General features: G+C 46.7%; 1 protein-coding gene across 2 annotated transcripts in view; it reads left to right on the forward strand.

Moving 5' to 3' along the window:
- Scrn1 (secernin 1) overlaps positions 1-22,867 on the forward strand; it is a 62,375-nt gene that overhangs the window by 35,525 nt on the left and 3,983 nt on the right. For both annotated transcript variants that reach the window (XM_021647965.2, XM_060379983.1), the window contains exons 4-7: positions 6,723-6,925; positions 9,441-9,635; positions 12,212-12,377; positions 20,251-20,431. In XM_021647965.2, coding sequence (XP_021503640.1) covers positions 6,723-6,925; positions 9,441-9,635; positions 12,212-12,377; positions 20,251-20,431 — 745 coding nt within the window. The remainder of the gene's footprint in view (positions 1-6,722; positions 6,926-9,440; positions 9,636-12,211; positions 12,378-20,250; positions 20,432-22,867) is intronic.

The raw sequence follows: 22,867 nt of genomic DNA on the forward strand, positions 1-22,867 counted from the left end.
GTAGAGTGTCTGTGTCATTTTCTTTTCTTTTTTTTTCTTTCTCTTCTTCCCTCCCTGTAATTTTGCTGTTATGAGTCATAATGTAAATATCTGATATGCAGGATATCTGCTATACAACCTCTTTGAAGGTGTCAGTCAACCCCCAAAGGAATGGAGACCCACAGGTTGAGAACTGCTGTTGTATAGTTAGGATTGAGTTATAAATGAAGATATAATTTTTTTTTAAAGTTCTAATCCTGTCAAGGATTATTTTGGGGTGTGGTGGTAGATAAGTGCATAAAATATCAACAGTACTGAAAGTGTAAGATTTAATGGGAAGCTTCACAGCTTCCATTTTGAATGTTAGTTTTAACTGAACAGCACAAATCTAAGTGCAACTTAAGGTGACAGAGAGATGACTTAGGGAGGCCTGGGGTGTGATTACACACAAGTGGCACAAAATTCCAGGGCTGGCCCTCCCCAGACACCACAGGGTGTGGCTCCAGGGCTGGCCCTCCACAGACACTGGGTGTGTGGAGACCCCTGCTTTGTGCACTTGGGATGTCCAAGAGAGATGTGCTCCAGATGGCTCTGCAGGACTGAAGGATAGAGACGGAGAAGCTATATTTGGTGGATAATTATTTCTGTGAGAGTTATCAAGGTCTGGGATAATAAACCCAAGAGTAGATAATAGTTGACCTAAAGCCATTTAAATGGACATCTTCCCTGGCTCCCACATAGCTATGGCGGTAAGAATGATGTGACAAATACCCTGACCATGGTACCTTCTTGGAGGGGGTACACAGTCTGCACTAGAGTAGATGTCTAAGTTCAGGGTCTAGTTCAAAGTCTGGTTCCAGACTTAGTTAAACTGACTAAGCCTAATCTTTCATACCAGCAAGTCGCACGGATGACTCTTGAGCCTAGAGTCCTCCAGTGTTACCTGGGGGGGAGGGGAGAGGCTGTTGCTGTAGAAACATGGCTGCCATAGATCACAACCACAGCACTGCAAGCAGCAAGGCTCCAGGACGGCCGTTCTCAAAGCATGGGCTCTACAGACACACATTCCCCAGGAGCATGCTAGAAAGGCAGATTCACAGCCTCTCCACCCCCACCCTAGGACTGCACATGCGCCCCACAATCCCACAGTCTACTTCAGCAAGGCAGGTGGAGCATAAGGCAGAGAACACACAGGTGTTCTCACACCTGTTCATAAGGCAGGTGCACAGCTGGAGAGCACCTTCTGCATGTGCTCAGGCTCTGCCAGATGTTGCTGTCAGCAGCAGCATTTCTTGCGCTGTCCTTGCTTGTCCTCTGTGCTTGCCTGCCAGCTTCTTGGACATCTCCTGGAAGAGCAGGCTATTTATATTTCACACTCCACTTTAAGACAAGTGAGACTGTGGCTGATTATTCCAAGACTGTAACTACTCTCCATCTGTGTCCTCTGGTCCTTTGTGCCTTCATCTATACATCAGCTTCAAGAGACATAACTGAGTGACAGCCTTGGTCTAATAGGCACTGTCTTCAGAGGAAAGGTGTAATTTGTATGTACTTCTTAAAGGTGTCTAGAATGCAGGCATTAAGCAACTCTTGTTATAATTCATTCTTAGTGCTAAAAGCCATGCTTTGTCTGTTGTTGTTTTTTTGCTTTTTCTCTCTCCTTCCCTTCCCCTCTCTCTCCCTCTTTTCTTTCTTCTTTCTTTCTTTCTTTCTTTCTTTCTTTCTTTCTTTCTTTCTTTCTTTCTCTTCCTTTCTTCCTTCTCTCTCTCTCGCTTTCTTTCTTTCTTTCTTTTCTTTCTTTGAATAGTCCTCCCCCAGCAACCCCCCACCAAAAGGCTTATTAAATACACATAGACACACACATACACACACACACACACACACACACACACACACACACATACAAACAAACAGACAAGAGTTTTGCTTGTTAGTGACTATGGATTCAAGTACCAAGCAGCTGGCAGGAGTTATCATTAAAATGGGGGTTATTTTCTGTAAATCAAGGTGTCTTTCACACCTGGAATCCATTACATTGAAGGTCTGTTTGTCCTGATGATGCCTCTTGGCATCCATCCAGAGGAGGACCAGGAGGCATTTGGATCCCATTAGACAGTGGCATGCTGGGAAATACCTACTAATCAGCTAGAAGTGGGATGGCAGCCCTAAATTATGGCCTTCCCAACGCTGGTGGTGTAGAGATGATGAAGGATTAGGGACAAGCTCAAAAATCCCCCAAATTTAACCCTCTGTTCTCTGAGTAGGTGGGGTGCCAGCCAGCTCCAGAGAGCACTGCATTCTATCCAAGCACTGTGCCTGTCTCTTGCACAACAGCTTCATCCTTTTCTTTTTCTGAAGACTGCTCTCCCACACACTTCATTTTGTCTTGCTGTGTCTGCAGTGTGAGTGTACCTGGAGGCCCAAGGTTGATGTCCGGAATCTTCCTGCATCACTTTGCTACCTCGTTCTTTTAGGGAGGGTCTCTCAGCAAGATCCCCAGCTTTTCGGTATAGCTAGCCTCACCAGCTGGCTTGCTCTGGGTATTCCTCTGTCTGTGAATTCCCAGGGAGCTGAAATCACAGGGAGCGCCCAGCATGACATGGTATCTGAACTCTGGTCCTCTGATCCATCTGCCTGCAGGCTGATGGTGGCGCTAAGCCTGGCCATTCCCAGTGTTTCAGAGCAACTTATAATTCTAAGCACAGCTCACCAGCTGTTCCTCATGTCAGCAGTCTCACAAGGTCATGAAAGAAAGTCGAGGGAGATTTGGAAAAGCTTGTGTTTTTGTGGAGGTTGTCAGTGAATTGGGGTTTCACAGGTGATGGAAAGGAGACTCTGACAATACCTGGAGGGGAAGCATGTGTGTAACTAAAGCCACACTTGGCCTAACTCTCTTGAGAAACTGGCTTTCTATGTGTTATTTCATTTAACACTCACAACAATGGAAAGACCTGTGGTAGATGAGAAAACTGGACGTTAGGCAAGCGAAGTGACTTGCCCAACACCGAGGAACTAGGGGGTGGCTGAGGAATACCAGGGTACCTCTTCTCTCTAGATCACGCTTTGTTTCCTCCAGTGAGATGGAACACTGAAGTAGAAAGGTGTCAAAAGGTCTCACACACCCTCTCCCCTGTCAGAAGATGAAGTGACAGCCAATTCAGTTTTAGACTGAGTTGGTGTTTATTCGTGACACCTGAATCGGGGCAGCCTTCACTCTGCAAAGCAGAAAGCTCCCAGAGTGGAACGCTGCCTTTTACAGAGTGGAAAAGGAGAAACAGAATAACATGAGGAAGAAAAAGAAAACCTTTAACATTAGGTGACTTCGGGTTCCTTTCCTGTAAGTGTCACAGCTACAGGGACTTTCTAATGCTGACTCAGACAGACTAGAATCTAAGTTCATTAGAGGGGGACCAGAGTGGGACATTGCTGCCCTGAAAAGGCTCCATTTAGTATAGGGGGCATTTAGCATGGACAACTTCAGTTTGGACTGGCCAGCTGAGGCCTGTTGGAGGAGCTCAATCCAAAACAATGGCCTTCCATAAAATTTTAACTTCCAGTCCACGCAGCACGTAACATCAGCTTACCGCTTTTCTTCTCAGTTCGTTTAGAGAGCTATAATGAATACATAACAGACTGGAGGTTTAAATGGCGGGTATTTATATCTTGGTTCTGGAGGCAGGGAAGTTCAAGGTCACAGTGCCAACAGGCCTGGTCTGAGGTACAGAAGGCCCCAGCCGAGAGAGGACAACCTTTTGTGTCTCTTTGCTAAGGCCCCTAATCTCATCACAAAGACTCTACCCACATGGCCTAATCACTTTCCCAAACTCTCCTCACCCCCACACAGGGGAAGTGGCTTCAGCATTTGAAGACAGGCATGACCTTCTGTTCATAGCGTCATCCTGTGTCTGGCTCTTGCTAAAGGCTGAGGATCTTCTAAATGTCCAAAAGGTCACAAACCAGAGAGACCAGGAGGATGTGTTGGCAGGAAGCGGGGAGGGTAATCTGCAACAGAGTCCTCTAAGGACAGTGTCCTTTAAGAACGGAGCCCTCTGGGGGTGGGCTGTCGATTGTTTTCATTACTTGCAAAGCAATGAAAGAATTGCATTCAGGAACATCTAACTCTCAGACCCAGAACAACTAAAAACACTTTGGAAGGATGTAGATCTCTGAGTGAGACTAACTTGGGTCCTTCCAGCCCATGTCTGTCCTGGTCTTTATTAGGCAAAGGCATAGCCACCAAGTCAGCTTAGGCGTTGGGCCAGAAACATGCTGTTTTCATTTGGAATCCTGTGCCTCGAACCCATCGAGGAGGTGAGAGTGGGCGGGGATGGCTTAAAAAACACACCTTAGGATGCTGAGCGATGCCCTCCTGTCCGGCGACTCGGGATTCACCTGTACCTCTTGAGCTCAGGTGAGGTGTGTGTCGTCCTGGTGTCCTTACCTGCCTTCATAGTCCTGGTGTCCTTACCTGCCTTCATACTGTGGAGTGGGAAATCCTGTCCTCATCCCATGGATGACCAGGTGGGAACTGTCATATGGGCTAAAGGCATAGATAGAATTTCATCGGTGGTGCCGATCTGAGGCACAGTGAAATCAGAATCCTACCTGTGTTTTCGGATGGAGGAAAAGTACACATACAGAGGAGCCTCAGGGGGATGTCAGCACATCAGCCATGCACACTAGACTCTACAGAACAGAAACTGCAACCTCCAAAGAGGATTGCACCAGCCATTGTCACACGCTCCTGGAATCTGTTTGTGTGGGTCAATTTAGATCTGAAGAAGCCTGGGGACAGTGAGACTTTGCTCCAAATCTTGGAGATGTACCTCCCTTTAGGAGGGAGTGACTTTGACACAGGGAAATCTACTTAATATAGATTTCAATGACTTTGTTCTTTTTATTCATGCCAGAGAGATAATGTGTCGCCTTTGATGGAGGGAGGTCTCAGACAACAGTTTGAAACCCAGCCACCCTGTTTGAGAAGGCCGGGGCTCAGGATTTTCTCTCATGACTCTTTCAGGGCCGTAGGGTTCAACACTGTAAATTATGGCTCTGTAATCAAGGCTTCGTAAGCTTAAAAGGAGATGTGTCAAGTAAGTTGGTAGGCGATGCTCTGACCATGAACATAAGCCAATTACAGGGCTCAGTCCACAGCTCACAGTCGCATTATCCTTTCTTCTCCGTGACAGCACAGTGGGAAATTTCCTAAGACGCATTCAGCTGGGAGAATTTAAATAGTCATTACTTCTCAAGTCACGAATTTGTCAAGGACAGGATTATGTCACCACCTGTATAGCTGTTCTAAGATGTGAGCTCCTACGGGCTGAGTAAGAGTCTGACCGAATGGACGAATTAATGAAATGTATCTCCCTCCTTTTTCTGTCATCTCAGCATGAGAGGGGGGTGGTAGTATGTGCGCATTGCCAGCATGAAGCCAAGGAGCTGGAAAGGTCACATGACTGAAACCATACTGCCATCCAGTAGCATAATAGGAGCCGGGTCCCGTGCTATTGCTATCTGAGCCTCTGCGCCACAGCATTCCACCTGCTGAAGTTGATTGTTTACTAGCTTGGCTCCAGCCTTTAGTGCTATGTGTTTTCTTGTTTGTTATCTTATTCACCATGATGACCTTGACACTTTTTTACAGATGGTATAAAACTGAAGTTCAAATCTATTACGTAAGCTTCCCAAGGTCCCACAGCAGGCAGTGTCTGTATTCTCCTCAATAGGCTCATTCACTGATAGGGCTGGGGAAGGGAGATGTCTGTCTCACCTTAGAGGGAGTCGCTGTTCTTTTGATAGCTGGTGCTGTAAACAGCACCAGTTGATGCAGTCTGACATGTAGGAGGGAAAGTACATAGGAAAGGAACCGGTCGTAGCATAACCCATTTCTAGTGAGATCTCTGAGCCAATTATATGCACAGAGGCCCGTGGCTGGCAATCAGTCCCTTAGAACCAGTTTTCTCAGTCTGCTATAGGATGCTATAACAAAATATCTTAAATGGAGTAGTGATAAACAGTAGAACTGTATTGCTCATAGCTTTTGAAACAAGGAACTCCATTAGGGTACCAGTATTTAATGTTTAATATGAATGCATTCTGATTCGTGCACAGTGCCCACGTACTGTGTCCTCCAGTGGTGGAATGAGGCAAGACAGCTCTCTGAGGAGGCCTCTTTCATAAAGGACACTAGTGACACTCATGAGGGTGCCACTCTCATGTCATCATCCCCTGGAAGATCCACTTCCTAATACCATCTCATTGGTGTCAGGGTTTCAACATGAACTTTGAGGAGACACAAATAGGCTATGGCAGTGCCCAAAATACCACTGTAGAATTCCAGTTGATCCAAGCTGGGGATATTTCCTTTTTCGAGGCAGTAGTCAGGAGGAAATCTAGGCTAGAGCTGAGCAGGACAGTTCTGTGGTCGATATGGCCAGCCAAGAGCAAGAAGAGCTGACCTTCCAGTCCAGAGAGTACAGCCACTGGCCCCTGATATTTCTGTTCTTATGGAAGGGGAGGGATGGTGTCTGAAGACAGAATATTCGTACAGTTTGTAATTTTATGTGTGAGAAAGGCATTCTGAGTCCAAGCACTAGTAATCAGTTCCTATGTTGGTCTGAATATTTAACATGTCTGTACACACTGGCATGTTTTCTGACTCGACCTTGTCCTAGCCTTCCCTCACTATGGTGATGATTATGTGGTCTGAAATGACGGAGGTACACTTTGATTTTCCTCAGGCTTGGCTTAGAACGAGGGACAACAGCTAAAGAAGCCTTAGACGTCATTGTCTCCTTGTTGGATGAACACGGACAAGGTGGGAACTATTATGAAGATGCACACTCCTGTCATAGCTTCCAAAGTGCTTATCTGCTGGTGGATCGAGATGAAGCCTGGGTCCTGGAGACTGTAGGGAAGTATTGGGCTGCCGAGAGAATCACAGGTGAGGAGGCACAGGATAAAGAGTTTTGAGGATAAGACAGGCTGAGGTGATGTTGGCTGGACGCGCTGGGCTGGCCCAGAGCAGCTGTGCTGCTGCGGTCCGTCCTCTCTACACCCACTTTCAGGCTTAGGCATGCATGCCCGTCACTTCCGGGTACCTGTTTCCAGAGATGGAGCTGGATTCTCCTGATCTAATATATATATATGTTTTTTTTACACTCCCTGTTTGCTTTTTGGACATACCTAGTTTGGACAACAAACCGTGACTGAATTAGGCAAGGGAATAAGGGAGTCTTGGTTCGTAATAGGTCAACAAATCCCTTGTCACTCCCAGCTCCAAAGCTACTCAAGCTTAGGATCTTCCTCTAGAATAGAAACTTGGGTCTTCAAGGGCTATTGAGAGCCACTGGGAGCCAACCAGGTCATATGTGTGAGACTCCATCCCTAGACGGGCCATCTCCATGAGAAGTGCTGTTTTAGTTCATGCAGCTTCTTGTTCCCGGTACAGTGCTGAGACAGTGTACTGTCACTCCAGCAACATGTGCTCTCCCTTCCCCCACCTTGCCACCCCAGTGGGGGGCTCCAACCCCTTTCCCCACCACTCCAGCGCCCCCTCTACCACTCTAGCACACCTCTTAGATTCCCGATGGGACAGAGTCCTCTACTTAAAGGGCTTCCAAAAGCCCTACATGGGTCCAAAAATATTTTTTTTTGTCCATGGCAATCCCCTTGCACTCCTTGGGACAAGATGATAAATACACTGTTATTCTTCCCCACCAAGTTCCAGGCAGCCCGGCTAATAGATCAACACGCTGTCATCTTGTTGAACCGCTCCATGGCTGCATATTTTTTGTGCAGCTGAGCTTACTATGCCGTCTTCACCACTCGATTGTGAAAGATATTAGGTATGCAATCTGTTTGTCACCCAATTTATTAGATAATAAGAACCACTTCTAGCCACACATGCTCCAGTCACTGGGAGCCAAGCCTGAGCTTGTGTAGAGGTTCCAGTAACCAAGGCTCCCCCACAATTTCTGCCTGTTGTCTGTACACAGTTGCACTGATGAGAACAAGAGGAGCAGACCAGTTTTCTATGTGCATGAACACTGTGTCTGTTCATTCTCAGAGGGTTTCGACCAGGCTAGCAGAGCCGTCAGGGAGTTTTCCTACCTCCATATAGCTCCCAGCATCTGCGCATGCTTCCCGGGTCTTACGGTGTTTGCAAAGCAAAATCTTCTCCCCCAGACCTGCAGCTCTCCTTCACTGCAGGAACTTAAAACTCCTTTACCCAAACCCTCCTCTAACAGAAAGTGATGTTATCAAATGGCTCTCTCAGGAAGGCTGGCGGATGGGCTGCACTTCAAAGCAGTCCAGTGCTTTTAAGTAGACTCTAAGACTGTTTGATCTGTAACTGCAGTCAGAAGTGGGCTTCCTTCAAAGCATCACTTATAAAAAAGTTCATCTCTACAAAATGAGTGTTGTTTTTCACTAAACATTCCCCCCCCCCGAACAGCCTTTTTTTATTTTTTAATTCATCAATTTCATGTTCTCTGACCCCAGCCATGATTGATGGTGGTAGGAGTTAATGCACTCCATCCTCTCAGTTCTGATTCTTAAAAACAAATATCTACTACAAACCAGACCCCTGGGAAAATAACCTCTGTGGAGTATCCAAGAACATCTCTTTCTTTGACTAGTTTAGTGTGAATGGTATCAATGTCACTCTTGTTTTTTGGACAATGACTGCTTTCTGTTGCTTAATTACAATTTTACATTAGCAATATCCTTCAGGGGGAAAAAAGGTGAATGGTCAATGACCAGTCCCTTTTAGTCAGGAGTGCATATTTCGGCGGTGTAAATCATCAAAGCAAAGCATCCTGGGAAAACAGTCCAGCTGATCTTGCTTTTAGGGAGCTGGATTCAGGCAGAAATAGCTCTAAGGTAGCTTTCTCACTCTTACTTCATTCTCTAAGAATTTGGAAGCCCAGCATGCTTCCTGGGAGTGGCCTCTGTGAATGACCCTTTCTTGTGGGCAATGGTAACTAGCCTCTTGCATTTTAGACAGCACCTTAAAACTTAGGAACCAAGTCACCCTTCATTGGCTTGGGTATGTGGTGGTGGTGATGGTGAAAGTGCTCCTCCAAGTGGGAAGAGAATCTTTTTGGGGAGGAAGAGCCCGTGAGATTGCGGAGTATACCTGTAGAGGAATCACATACAGATCCCAAGTCTCATGAGACGTCCTTTCAAAGAACTGTTCCATTTCCTTGTAAATGTGCATGCTTGGGGTTTATTTAGTCAGAATGAAGGGCCCTGAGAGCTTCATTTTGTTTGTGAATTTAAGACCAGAGAAGCGAATGTCCATCTCAGCTGTAATGTCTGATGGAGACAGGATGAACCCTGAGGGCGTCTCCTGGTGTGACGATCAGGATTCTGTGTTTCTCCCCTCAGAAATGGAACTGGTTCCTCCCTGTAGTGTTGGGGTTCCTTCCACTAACCAGACATCGAACTCTTTGCAGAGGGGGTGAGGTGCATTTGCAATCAACTTTCACTCACTACGAAGATGGACGAGGAACACCCAGAACTCAGGACTTATGCTCAGAGTCAAGGGTGGTGGAGCGGAGAGGATGAATTCAATTTTGCCCAGGTGTTTTCTCCAGCCGATGACCATTTGAACTGCTGTGCAGGCAAAGACAGCTTAGAAAAGCAAGAAGGTAAGTTAACCCGCTTTTCCTCCTTCCTACACGCTTTGCTTCTTGTCTGAACTTTAGAGGGTGGACAAAGGAGGAGGGTAGAGAATTAGCCTTGCACGTTAAAGACAAACCTGCACCTTCCGTTCTTCATGTGCAGGCAAGGAGGCAGCTCGCAAGTGCAGAACAATGCTGTTATCATGGCATCCTTTGTGATGCTGACTGCCATCTTCTCCAAAGCTCCAGAAACCTGGGGGAACCCCTCTCCCCCAGCTCCCTTAGCCTGCAGGATATGCCTTCTGCTCACTCTGAGGTCCTCTCATAGTGCCTGGGTACTCTTCCATCCACGAACTTCTGCATTGGACTCTTGAACTGAATTCTCTTTGTAACTGTTTGTGCCATACATTACTAAATTCGGATTAAGAATCCATATTTAAGTAACTGTGTTGAATAGATAGCTCCTTGTTTATGTGCATGAGTACACACACACATACACCCAGGCCTATAATGGTCACATTTTCTATTTGCTAGTTCTACGTGCATATCTGTCAGTTAAACTTGATAATTTAGAATTAATGGCTGCAACATATGTTCTCCAGCAGCAGCAGCAGCAGCTTCTTTTGTAAATAAAGTTTTATTGGAAAATAGCCACATTATGCCAGTCAGTAACAAAATTTACCGAGAGAAAAACAATTATCAGGAGGAAAAGTTTACTTTGGGTTATAGATACAGAGGTTTTGGCGCATGATCAGTTGCTCCATTGCTTTTGGGTCTGAAGTGGGAACAGGTATCATGGCAGCTGAAGCATGTTGAGAAAGCTGCTTATCTGATGGCCAGGACGAAGAGAGAAAGAGAAAGGCAGAGTCCCAACATTTTCTCAAGACCATGCCCCCATTGAGCCCATTTTTCTTCTATCAGGCCTTTCCGCATCACAATAGCATCATAAACTGTGGTCCAAACCCTCAGCCCTTGGACCTTTGGAGGACATTCTACGTCCAAACCACAGCACATAGCCATTTCCCTGTGAGTGAATTGCCTGTTGCTACCTTTGTTCTATAATGGTGGAGCTGAGAAGTTGCTGTGGGGTCAGTGTGATGGAGAACACATGGTCCAGGGGCTTAGAATACCTTCTATCTGGTTCTTGTTTTCTGGCCCTGGATGTAGAATAATGCTTTGGGACTTTTGCCTATAGCAAAAACATACAAAAACAAAAACAACAAGCAAACAAAATCCACAAACTTGTTATATAGAAGGGAATGGAAATATTTATTTTTAAGTGAGAACTTCATGAAAAAGTTCTAAGAGTTTTAAGCTAACACAAAACTAGCGATAAAACTATTCTGCTCAAGCATCAGCCCTAAACCTGGAAGCAGAGGGTGGAGGAGCGTGTTAGAACTCCAGGGGGCGCCACCTGCACTGTCAGACTGGGAAACTGAGGGAAACACGGCAGGGATGAATACAAGGCAGACGTCAGAGATACTGCCAACCTGATTCAAATGATTATGATAGTAACTTGGGAGACAGGAAGTTGGGAGATCGGTTAGGTGAAGAAATTAAAGAAATTGCTAACAGTTTGTGTAAAATGTAAATGAAGATTCGCAAAGAGGATCTGCACTGTACTAAGGAATCCTCTCCCTGCCTGATTCCATCTTTGTGCTCACAGAGGAAGAATGAATTTACTGTAGGTTCCAACCTGAAACCTGGAGTCCAAGGCTGGCCAGCTGCTTCTCCACATGACTATTATGTTTTTGTTTTGTTTTGAAAAGGTTTCCGTGTAGCTCAGGCTGGCCTGTAACTAACTATGTAGCCCAAGATGGCCTCACATTAGTGTTCCTCCTGCTTCAGCCTCCTGAGTGCTGGGATTATAGGCATGCACCACCACACCTAGCTCAAAGACTGTTCTATAGAATCCTAAGCAGAGGAGAACCTGTCGGCATGGGCTCCTGTGTCGTCAAGGACTTAGTCCACTCATCTGGATTTAGAACCAGTCGTCCTGAAGACTGAGTACCTAAATGCTTCTGCGTGTGTTTCACACTGCAGGATAGTCATTCTTCAGGTAGAATGCATACCCAGAACAGCAAGCAGGCATGAGGGTAAGAGTGTGGAGGGCTGCATAGAGGTGCCACACTGTACTGTGTGTATCTATCCAGTTATTGAGGTAGAGGTAAGGCTGTAACAAAGAGATCTGAATTAATATGGCTTAAAGGACATGGAAGCTGTTTCTTTCCCACATTAGCCTCTGTATGGAAAGAGCCAGTCCAGGGCCGGGATTTTTCTGCTCAGCATTGGGCTGCAGTCTGTGGATCACTTGTTGGCCTCTCCCAGCCAGCAGCAAGGCAGAAGGAAAAAGTGAAGGACAGAGCATGGATTTGATTGGAGGCGTGCATACACCACTTCTGCTTACCTCCCACTGGCCAGAGTTTATCACGTGGCCAAACCTAGGCACCAGAACGACTGGTTATTACATACAGTGGTTGAGAAATTATATTCTTAGGTATGATTCCAGGGGGTTTATTAGTAAGAAGTGAATCAGTTTTGGTTGGCAATCTTCACTATTATATACAGTCATGTTCACGCTCTCTCTCCCCCCCCCACCTCAGAAAGCATCACTGCGCAGACGATGATTGACATCTTACGAGACAAAGCCAGTGGAGTCTGCATAGACTCTGAGTCTTTCCTCACCACGGCCAGCATCGTATCTGTCCTGCCTCAGGACACGAGTTCACCGTGCATCCACTACTTCACCGGGACCCCGGATCCTTCCAGGTTTGTCTAAAACACTTCACACAGGCAAAAGGAGACAATTCTGGCATGCCCTCTCCTTGGATACTTAAGGACATTTCTCAGCGCTTAGCCTGGGCAATACGGCATGGGAGCTATGGTTACATGGGGCATGCAACCACGTAATGTTCATTCCCATCATGGAACCCAGCTATTGTTGCTGAATAGAGGTCATGGGCCAAGTGTTGTGTTTAGATGAAGATGCAAAGATGTGTAAAACACAGACAGGGGCAGATACAGGGCTGCACAGAGCCAGTTCTTGTGAGTTACTGGACAAAATGGTCCAGGGATGATACAGTTGGAAGCATCTCATACTTGTGTTTGGGGAGCTGCTTTCTGTCCACCCACTTCAGCAGGGAGACAGTACTGCACAGTGCTGTGGGCACATCCTCTAGGAGGAACAGCCAGATTTTAAACCCTCTCTCTGCCACCCAGCAGTTTCATGAGCACCTCACCTCACCTCACCTCACCTCATTCTCAGCTCTACTAGTTACAGGAGGATAAGCCTAGCCCCTGCCTTTGTGTTGTTGAGAAGACTAACCAAGACAAACTAGTTCATGGTAGGCTTGGCAATTATTTATAAAGACTGTCTTTTTGTTTGTTTGTTTGTTTTTGCCAGGCAGACTGGCCCTTCTCCCCGACAGTGTTCAGTCATGCAGTCACAGGCCATGTCACCAATAGTTTAGAACCAGCCAGCTAGAGATTTCTAAACCTGCATGCATGGGCACAGTCCGAAAAGTTCGGATGCCTTGGCCCAAGCCTGCCTCACCAGAATTTGGGAGGTAGAGCCCAGAACACGTCAGCTGAATGATCCTCAGCTGGAAAACTTCCAGGGGACTCTCTGGTGTTTTCAGGTGTCACATTGGTGGAAACCCTGAGCATTGTTTGAATGTCAGTTCTAAAGCCTTTGAAGAACCCACTGCTATTAAATTCCAGTCCTTTTGTGGCTGAAATATTTTCTTCCTACTGTGGCAGGAATATAAAACAATGAGTATGTCTTCTTCCTTTCTTAGAGATTATTTTAGATGACTTAAGTCATCTGATGACTTCAAGATGACTCTCTGATCATTTGGCTTAAAAAAAATCATTATTAACACTTTAGATACTTCTAATACTACACAGCATAAGTAGTTCTTTTACATCCCAATTGTCAAGCATTTACTACATATTAAATATTGTACTCGTTGAGTAGTATGGAATGAAGCATGTATGAGGAAGAAGTGGCATAGATGAGGTGATGAAGGGCGGAGCCTCATAGATGAAGGAGCTTTAAGCCCTAGACACTGTGGGATTCAGTAGGCACAAAAACCAAATTAACATTCTAAATAGGCATGGCCTTTCCTTTCCTCCCATCTCCTCCCTCCCCTTCTCACTTTCCTTTTCCTTCCCTCTTCTCCCTTCTCCTAGCCCTTTCCTCTCCATCAATGCCCCACATCTGGTACCACAGGCCTGAGCCACCGGAACTCTGGTGTCACATTCCTGTATATGAGGCTGGTGATAGCTTTCTGTCAGTCTTTCCCTGACCTTCTGCTCACCACGTTCAGCCATCCTCATGGTCCTACCACTAGCCCCTCCCTGGGTCATCTACTCTGCAATATTTCTGCCACCCTCTCCGGATGTTTCTCCCTGACTCAACCTTTTCAGTCTTGATTTCATCCCCACTGTCCTCCATGTTCTGGTCTTGCCAATCTTGGCTTTCATACATACCTCTTAGTGTCCAGGCCTTCTCCTAATAGGCTCGGGCTGCCTCCCAAGAGCTCTGTGGACTACAGAGCTCTCCAGGAGCAGTGAGAGTTCTGCCAGGGTGCACAGACATTTCTGTTTAGGAAACAGGAGTCTTTCAAGTAGTAGGTCTGACTGGACCATGCTCCACTGCCCTGTCTGGAGGCCCCGCTCTGACTTTGCTTAGGAAATGAGACATTCCATTGCCAGAACACTCGGAGAAAGGAATATGATTGCCTAGGCTGAAGCAGACCACTTAATCCAACTATAGAAATGGATTGTGAAATTGCCTTCTGGTACTAAGTGGGAACCTTAAAGTAGTTTGAAAAGAAAATTATTCATGATTAAATGAATTGGAAAGACCTTGAAGAAGATTACAGTCCTTTGAGAAGACAGTTCAGCTTTGTCTTCTGAGGTGAAATGGGCCGTGTCACCCACTGTGACTCATAACTGCAGTCACTTCTCATTCTTTTTGACATTTCAGTTCTCTGTAATTGGGCATGCTGAACACTCTGTCTTTTGTCAGCAGGCAGTGTAATTACCTGCTCCTGGATTTGGGGGGGGGTAATAAATTAGGGCAATCTCAGCTGACTTCTGCTACTATTAAAATATAGAGATGTTTTGAGATGGTAATTTCTGAGCAGAAGTCTGTAGAGGATTTTTAATTCAGAACATAGCTGCTCTTGCAAGAGATCACATACAAAGACCTTCTAGGTCTGAGTGATCCTGCTGGAATACAAACACAGTTTTAATCCCAGGAGACAGAGGCAAGCAGACCTGAGTTCAAGGCCAGCCTGGTATAGAGCAAGTTTCAGGAAAAGAAAAACTTAGTTCCAGGCCTGGTGGTGCATGCCTTTAATCCCAAATGATAAAGGTAAAGTTAGTTTGTAGATGGAAGCACCCATGTTTGAAAGCGACGTCTAATTGAGTGGCAGAAATGGTGAAAGACTTGACAGAATAGAATACGCCCAACTCTCATGAGAGGAGAGAGGAAAGGGAAGCTACTTAAGGGGCAATGAGAACTAGAAGAAGAGGTTTTACTGGGACAGGAATAGAGAGACAGGTTGCAGAGAGAGAACTCAGGTGAACACTGAATGAGCCAGAGAATGAGAAGGAGCCAGGAGACTAGAGCAGATTGCTTGAGTTAGTTTGAGGCCAGGCAGAGCAATTCAGAGACCAAGAGAAAAGCCAGGTTGAGTAAGATGCTTGGGAGAGGACTTTGAGCCAAAACAGTTGAGCTGAACTGGCCAGCCCAAAGCTCAGAAAGAACAAGGAAGGGTGAGGTTATTAAGCAGTAGTTCTCAGAGGCTGAAAACATTCTAGGCCTAGGTTAGACAGTATGGAGGCCAGAAGCTTCCAGAGCTAGGTAGGGCTAGGTTAGCAGCCAGAGCCAGTAAGCCTCCCAGACAATTGAAACAGAGGAATAAAAGTTACTTTTACAGAAGTCATCTTTGATTGTGATATACAAATTGCTCCTCCTGGTTGATATTGGAACCAATGGATAAGCTCTGCCTAGGGCTCTGTCTGCTTGGGTACTTTCTCTGTCATGTCCCACACATTAATTTACAGATCTTGGAAATCTGGCTCTCACGTCCTACTCTTCTGAAAGGAGGTGCAAAACCAGTCTTTGAATGATTGAGGGAGAGGCAAAGGCACTTTAATCAAGTTTACTGAGGAGGCAAATTCTGCCATGTTATTCTGTTGAATCAGCAGGCTCCTTACTTATTGATAGAGTGACCCTGGTGGCCTATGGGGAATGGCCTCTGACCTGCAATAGCCATTTCATGGGAAACCAGCACTTGTTGATGCTTCACTGATGGGGCAGGTTGGGAGGGAAAGAATATTTAGAGAGGTACTTCATTTCTTTCAGATTGCCAAATGTAGCATTTTAGGGCGTGGGGCACCCAGAGTACTTGGGTTTACCTCTGCTATCCCATGCAATGTGATGTCTTTGGTAGTTCTAAATGGGCTAAAGAGAGAATGTTTACACCATAAATGTGAGCTTATTTCTCTTTAGAGGTATAGTTGTTAGACTGGGACAGCATTGAGAGGCTCTTGCATGTAGGCAAGCCCACACAGACTCAAGCACAGGATGGGGAAGCCAACGGGTCAAGAAGATAGAGTCATGTTAATCGGACAGATCATGGTGAGAGATAGAGGAACAATGTGCCCCTCAGGGATGGGCCCAGATTGTATCACCAGGGTAACTGCTGGCTTCAGGTGGTACCTAGCTTTCGGGGCCACAGGGCATAAGCAGCGCAGCTGTACATATGTTGAGTGGATGGCACTGGACCAAATGGCCCCCGTACTCTGTTCAGTTTCATTCTGAACTGGTCCTACGCCATTTCCCCCCTCTTTCTTCCTTGTACCTCTGACCTTCCAAAATGCCTCCAAGCTTCTGGCTCTAGCCCACCACCTGCAGGGCCATCCTGTACTCCATAAGTGCAGCTCTCCTTCCCAGTGCTCCTGTATAGTTCAGGTCCCTTCACTGAGTGGTTCTGCTCTCAGCTGACTGTAAGGTTAGAGTGACACTGTCCTATGACCACAGAGGAGCCACTCAGGAAGATGCCTGCATTTTCAGAGAAACTGTTTATATCAGGCTAGTGTTTTGTTTTGTTTTCCTCCTCAGTGGGGCCATGGTTGTGGAGATTCATCCGAGTTAGGAACTTTGTATTGCTCCTTTCTGCATCTCCTGTTCCTCAGGGACTTTGGTCACAAGATCAGCCTAGTTTAGCCACTTGGAGAGTGTCTCTGTCTTCACCAAGAACAGAAGTGTGTTTGAGGTCAGGCTGTTTTCTGGCCAGAGCTATCAGAGGGCTGGGGGTGGGGAGCAGACTTTATATTTAGAAGAGCTGAACCTAGCCATTACTCAGCACACTGACCCCTGAGCCTCAGTCATCTCATTGGTGAAATGGGGCTATCCCATCCACCTGGAGCAGTGTGGTTCTCAGGAGCCACAGTGCTCCTGTGCAATGTCTCTTTCCAGGCAGTGTGGCCTGGACTGGTGGCTACGGGGTACAGCCATGACCCAGAGAGGCAGTTTCAGCTTGGACACCACCTAGTTGTGTGACGTTGGTCAATTAATTTCATCTCTGTGGGCATAAATTAACACTCACTTAAGGACACTAAAGCTGTTGCTGTCTGAGGTTCAAGGGTTTGGAAACACGCCCTTGGCATGAACTTACTGAATCTGAATCACAAGTTTGCACGCCTCATAGAAACAGACATGGAAAGGCACAGAGACAGTGGAACAGCTTTAGGAACTGGAAGAGACCCTAGCTATCACTTCAGTCCACTCAAGAAGCAGAGAAAAACCACTGGCCTCACATCTTGCCAGATGCAGAGAGGGTACTCCCTCGCATTCCCAGCCTCTGTCACGTGTCTATCCCCCCCTGTTCTCACTGAGTTTAGAGCTGCGGGGTTGCCCAGCCTGGTCCTTGGCCCTGGGGTCAGTGAGGATGGGAGGGCTCTTTCCAAGCAGTCTCCAGTCAGCCCCTCAGCAGTTCTGTGAGATCGCAGCTCCCTGCTGCAAGGCCTCATCACCCAGGCCAGAGCTGTCTGTCGCTGGCTCCGCTTGGCACAGCCCTGAGTGTTTGGACTGTGTATGCAGAAGGGCCCCTGTGTTCCAGAGGGCTGCTGTGCCGCATGGACTGACCGCAGCCATCTAAGTGCTGCTTGCCCTGGGGGATAGGGTGGGTGCTTACTGCAATGACAACTGTGTGGTCAGAGGCCGGGCAACCTGATGGCCGAGGTCTGGATGCCTGTGGGTATTGGGCATACACTCCTTTCTTCCACTCCCTCCTCTTTCCCTTGGGAGGTAATCAAAATTGGTTTAGCCAGGTAAAGCTTTGTACTAACTCCTCTTTTATACCCAACAGTCAGAGGAAGAGAAAAGCGAAGGCCTATTTCCAAGAGGCTACAGGAAGTGAAAGTGTGTTCTTTCTGTCCATGGATAGCTCCCTCTCTTCTGGGATTTCCTTTAATAATGACTGAGGAACAAGGGCCCTGGGACAGCCTAACCTGGCATGCATTGAGCTGTCTGGCAGATAGGGCTGCAGAATGGATCAGGGTTTTCTGCCTATTTTTTCTTTTTCTTTTTTTTTTTTTTTTTACATTTTTGTTAATTCTTTGAGAATGTCTGTTTGGTTCCCCCCCCTCCCCATTTAAAAAAATTGTTTTGTTTAAGTGTTTTACCCACATGGATGTCTATGACCCACATGCAAGTATGCCTACAGAGGCCAGAAGATGGCATTGGATCCCCTGGAACTGGGGTTCCAGAAGGTTGTGAACTTCCATGTGGGTGCTAGGTATTGAATCCAGGTCCTCTGCAAAAGAACCAGCGCTCTTAACTGCTGAGCCATCTCTCCAGCCTCACTTTTAATTAATTCATTGAGAATTTCCAGTGGACTCATCTTTTACAGGCAAGAGCATCGCCTGAGAGGACAGGAGTCCCAGACACCTGTCCTTAGCCAGCAATGCTCAATCTCCCTGCCCAGGCACAGAGGTCTAGCTGCCTTTGGATTTCAGACTCAATGAACCTGGGCCTTACTTTTGCATGTTGTGAGAAGTGTGTCTTCCTTTTGAGCTCTCTCTCTCCTACCGAAGCTTCAGGAAACAAATCAAGTGGCCACTTATCAGCATGTTGCCCATGGCCGTGCCCCTCAGTCTTAGATATTATGAATCCCCTCAGGCCTTGCTAAATGCATATTCTGACTCAGCAGGGCAGGGCAGCCTCCAGGGTCCTGAAGGATGCTGATGCTGCAAGTCCAGGGACATAGGACATGTCTCGGCAGCATGGATGACTGGTCCATGGTCCTTTTCAGGTCAGAGGGTCCATAACTGGTTGTGTGGCACAATGGCAAGGGAACCCTGGCTGCTTAAGCCCCATATGTGCTAAGGCAATTAACATTCTGTCTCACGTCTAACTCCTTCATGGTTTCTTAAAGTGGGCCCATTCAGAGAAGAAAAAGTGTAAAGCACACAGAGCCATCAGAGCCCGTAAGCGTGACAGGCTCATTCTTTTCCCGTTATTAGCCAGTGGCCCCATGGTGTGTGGCAGAATCGCACCTCTGTCCCTGCAGTGTTTTCTTTGAATGTGGAGAGGGGAGAAGAATAAGGATTTCTTGCAGCTGCTGGTCAGCCCTGAGTGTCTCTCATTCTGTGTACATCTTCATACACTGGGGTGGGTATATGCGTTTGTGTGATGTGTACACAGGAAGGCTCAAGTCCATGTGCGCAAGCATCTGGATGCAGCCATTTCGTCTGGGCCAGGAGAATAGGCGTCAAATAGAGCAAGCGGCACCAGCCACCTGCTTTGCCCAGCACTAGCCCTCAGACAACCAGCCTTCTGTTTCTCTGGTCATATCCCCTAGGGACCTCTGAGCTTAGCTGATACTATCTTAATCTGCCCTCCTCTAGGCTATAAGACAATTCAAAAGATTTTTTTTCCCAAGAAAGTAGATCCTTAAGATCAAGACCCAAACCCACTGCCTTCCCAGGAGAGAAAGGGGCAGCCCTCTCTTCAATTCAAATCCATGGCTTATTTTGCCCTGTCCCAGAGCACTGGGTCTACTTGCCCTTCTTTGCCACTGAAAAGGAGCCTTTCTGATCCACCTTCCCAGAGCAGCGAAAGTCTGTTTCAACACCAGCCTTTGTAAATGCTGTTGGTTTTACTGAAACGGTAACTAAAACATGCAGCTGTGTGCCTCTTGGCCTGCACTTGCAGGTTAGTTGATTCGCCACTGGCTGTTGGTCCTTCTCCCAAGGGTCCAGCTCGTTGGTGAGGACAGGGGGCTCATGCTGAGAGGGTGAGAGGTGAGGGGTCACTGCACACACACCAGGTGAATGCAGCCCGAGGGCAAACTCATTTATTCTGGAAGAGAGGGTATGTTATATAGCTCTGGTCGAGCAATCAGCTTCCTCCACACCATCTCTGAGCCTGCCATGGGCTGTTCGTGTTTGGGCGGACTCTCCAAGGTCACATACTGTTGACCTGACTGCTTCCATAGTCACATCAACGGAAGCTGCCCCAGGCTGTGAGCCCTCATGGCCCTTTGCTGGGCGGGGGGGGGGGCACAACTGGGGTACCCCGGGCACCAAGTTCAATCTGTCTGACACAGCTTGCCTTTCCCTCCAGGTCCATCTTCAAGCCTTTCATCTTTGTTGATGATGTAAAACTCGTCCCCAAAGCACAGTCGCCCTGTTTTGGTGACGATGACCCGGCCAAAAAGGAACCTCGGTTCCAGGAGAAGCCAGACCGCCGGCATGAGCTGTACAAGGCTCATGAGTGGGCTCGTGCTGTCATCGAGAGTGACCAGGTGAGCCTGAAGGAGGTCCAGGGAAGATGGATGAGGTCAGTGAAAACGGAGTCAGGGAGGTAGCTAGCACATACCTCTCTTTCCTCTGACCTGACCGGTCTCTTTCAGAAACATAATGCAGGCGTTAACTTTTTTACCTACTCTCCTGAAACCAAAGAAAATGAAGACCCTGCTTTGGTTGTTACTGTAAACCCAGCGGGCTGCTGATCTCTTCTTCATCTGCTGTTAATCTTAGAGAAGTGGAGATGTACCATGTAAAATTTTGTGTACTTTTGGAGGTGAAAAATGGTACTGTCTGCAGTTGGTCCTATGCCATTTCTAAACAGTAAGAGCTCCAAAGTTGTGTGAACTTGGGGTAACACAGTGTGAGTGTGCAAAACAGCTCCATACTCAAATGCATTTAAAAAGTAGGTTCTATGCTCTGAATGTTCTATCATGATACAACAACAACAAAAAGATGCTCAAGTCCCCAGTTTTTTAGAAATAATTTCTCGCAGTAAAACTGCTATGCCTGAAAAGCTTTGGTTAATAAAGTTAGGAGACATCAATTCAACGAAGAAAACTCCCTAATGTTCCCTAGTGCTACCTACCCCCAGCAAAGGCCCACAGTAGTCATTAGTGGTGAATCTTCGTGGAAAAGCCAAGCCTGGGTTTAATTTTTGAGAGGGAGAAGGAAGAAGGAATATGGTTGTCAGATACTCGTCCACCTTTTCCACCATTTGTATCACAACTCTCATAGGTCTAAGCTGTCCTGAAGGAAGGACCCATCTCTAGAGAAGTTGGTGTACATACATAATTTTCCTCTTTAGATTTATTTTTATTCCTCTGTCTCTGTGTACATGATTGCAGCTGCTGGAAGCCAGAGGTGTCAGCTGCCCCTGGAGCTGGAGTTACAGGCAGTTGTAAGCTGCTCAGTATGGGTGTTGGGATTTGAACTCGGGTCTTCTGCAAGAGGCAGTATGCACTCCTAACTGCTGAGCCATCTCTCCAGGCCCCATTTTCTTCTATTTAGCATTCTGGTTCTCTAGAAAGGATTTTAAAGGGTGATGGCTGAGGCTCGAGGAATGGCTAGGTTGGCTGGAGTGTTTGCTGAGCCAGCGTGAGGACCTGAGCTGGGATCCCCAGCACCTACATAAAAGGCAGGTCATGGCTGTGCAAGCCTGTGACCACAGTGCTGTGGGGTACAGAGAAAAGGGGGTTGCTTGGGCTTCTGAGTCCCCCGCCCAGCTCCAGACTCAGCGAGAGGCTGTATTTTGAGGTAATAAAGCAGAGGAGGACACCCGACATGCTCTTCTGGCCTCTGCTTGCACACGTGCATACAGTATGCACATCTCTACATGGACACATACACCGTACACGCATAACCACACTGTTCTAATTTGCTGTTTGTTGCTGTGGTAGATACCATGACCAAAAGCAGCTTTGGAAGAAAGCATTTATTTGGCTTACACATCCGGATCACAGTCCACCGCTGAGGGCAGGAGCTCAAAGCAGGAGCCAGGAAGTAGAAACCGAAGCAGTGACCATGAAGGAATGCTGATCACTGGCTTGCTCTCCATGCTTGTTTAGCCTGCTTTTGAATGTACTCCATTTGCTCAAGGGTGGTGTGGACCTGGTCAAAGTGAGCTGGGCCTTCCAACTGTTAATCAAGAAAATCCCCCGCAGACTTGCGTACATTCCAGATTGATTGAGCCATTTTCCCAAAGGAGGTTCCTTCTTCCCAGATGACCCTATCTTGTGTCAAAATGACAAATATACTGTCACAACTTAAACCTTTTCCTACCCGACACACAAATATATATATATATATATATAACTTTTGCTTTCTTGTTCAGCTTTTAAGATCTCATGTAAATATCACAATATGAAACATAGCATAACTCCACAAGTCCTAAAGTCTTTAACAAAATTTAATACTTTAGCCATATGTGGTTTAATCCCAACAGTTTTAGTATCAAACACTCAGGAGACAGAGGCAGGTGAATCTCTCTGAGTTCAAGGCCAGCCTGGTCTACATAGAAAGTTTCAAGACAGCAAGGGCTATGACTACATAGAGAGACTCCATTTCAAAAAAAATTTCAATTCTTTAAAAGTACAAGTTCCCTTTAAAAATCCCACATTTCTTAACTTGGGTACCTATAAAATGAAAAATAAGTCACACACTTCTTATTTCAAAAAAATAAAGAACTGGGGCACAATTATAATCAAATCAAAGCAAAACTGACATCTAGCAGGGTAAATCAAACTTGCTTTGGCATCTGGGACTCACAATTTTCTGAGCTCCAAAGGGTCTGGGCAACTCCATTTCTCAGGCACTGCCATCTTTAATGTCCCCAGCTTGCCACAGGCTCAGGCCAACTCTGTTCCACACCTGCTGCTGTCCATAGTGGTCAAACACTGGTCCTTTGTCTCCAATGTGCTCCACTCTTCACCGAA

This window comes from Meriones unguiculatus, chromosome 3 (genome assembly GCF_030254825.1).
Source record: "Meriones unguiculatus strain TT.TT164.6M chromosome 3, Bangor_MerUng_6.1, whole genome shotgun sequence".
In the NCBI taxonomy this organism is placed as follows: Eukaryota; Metazoa; Chordata; class Mammalia; order Rodentia; family Muridae; genus Meriones; species Meriones unguiculatus.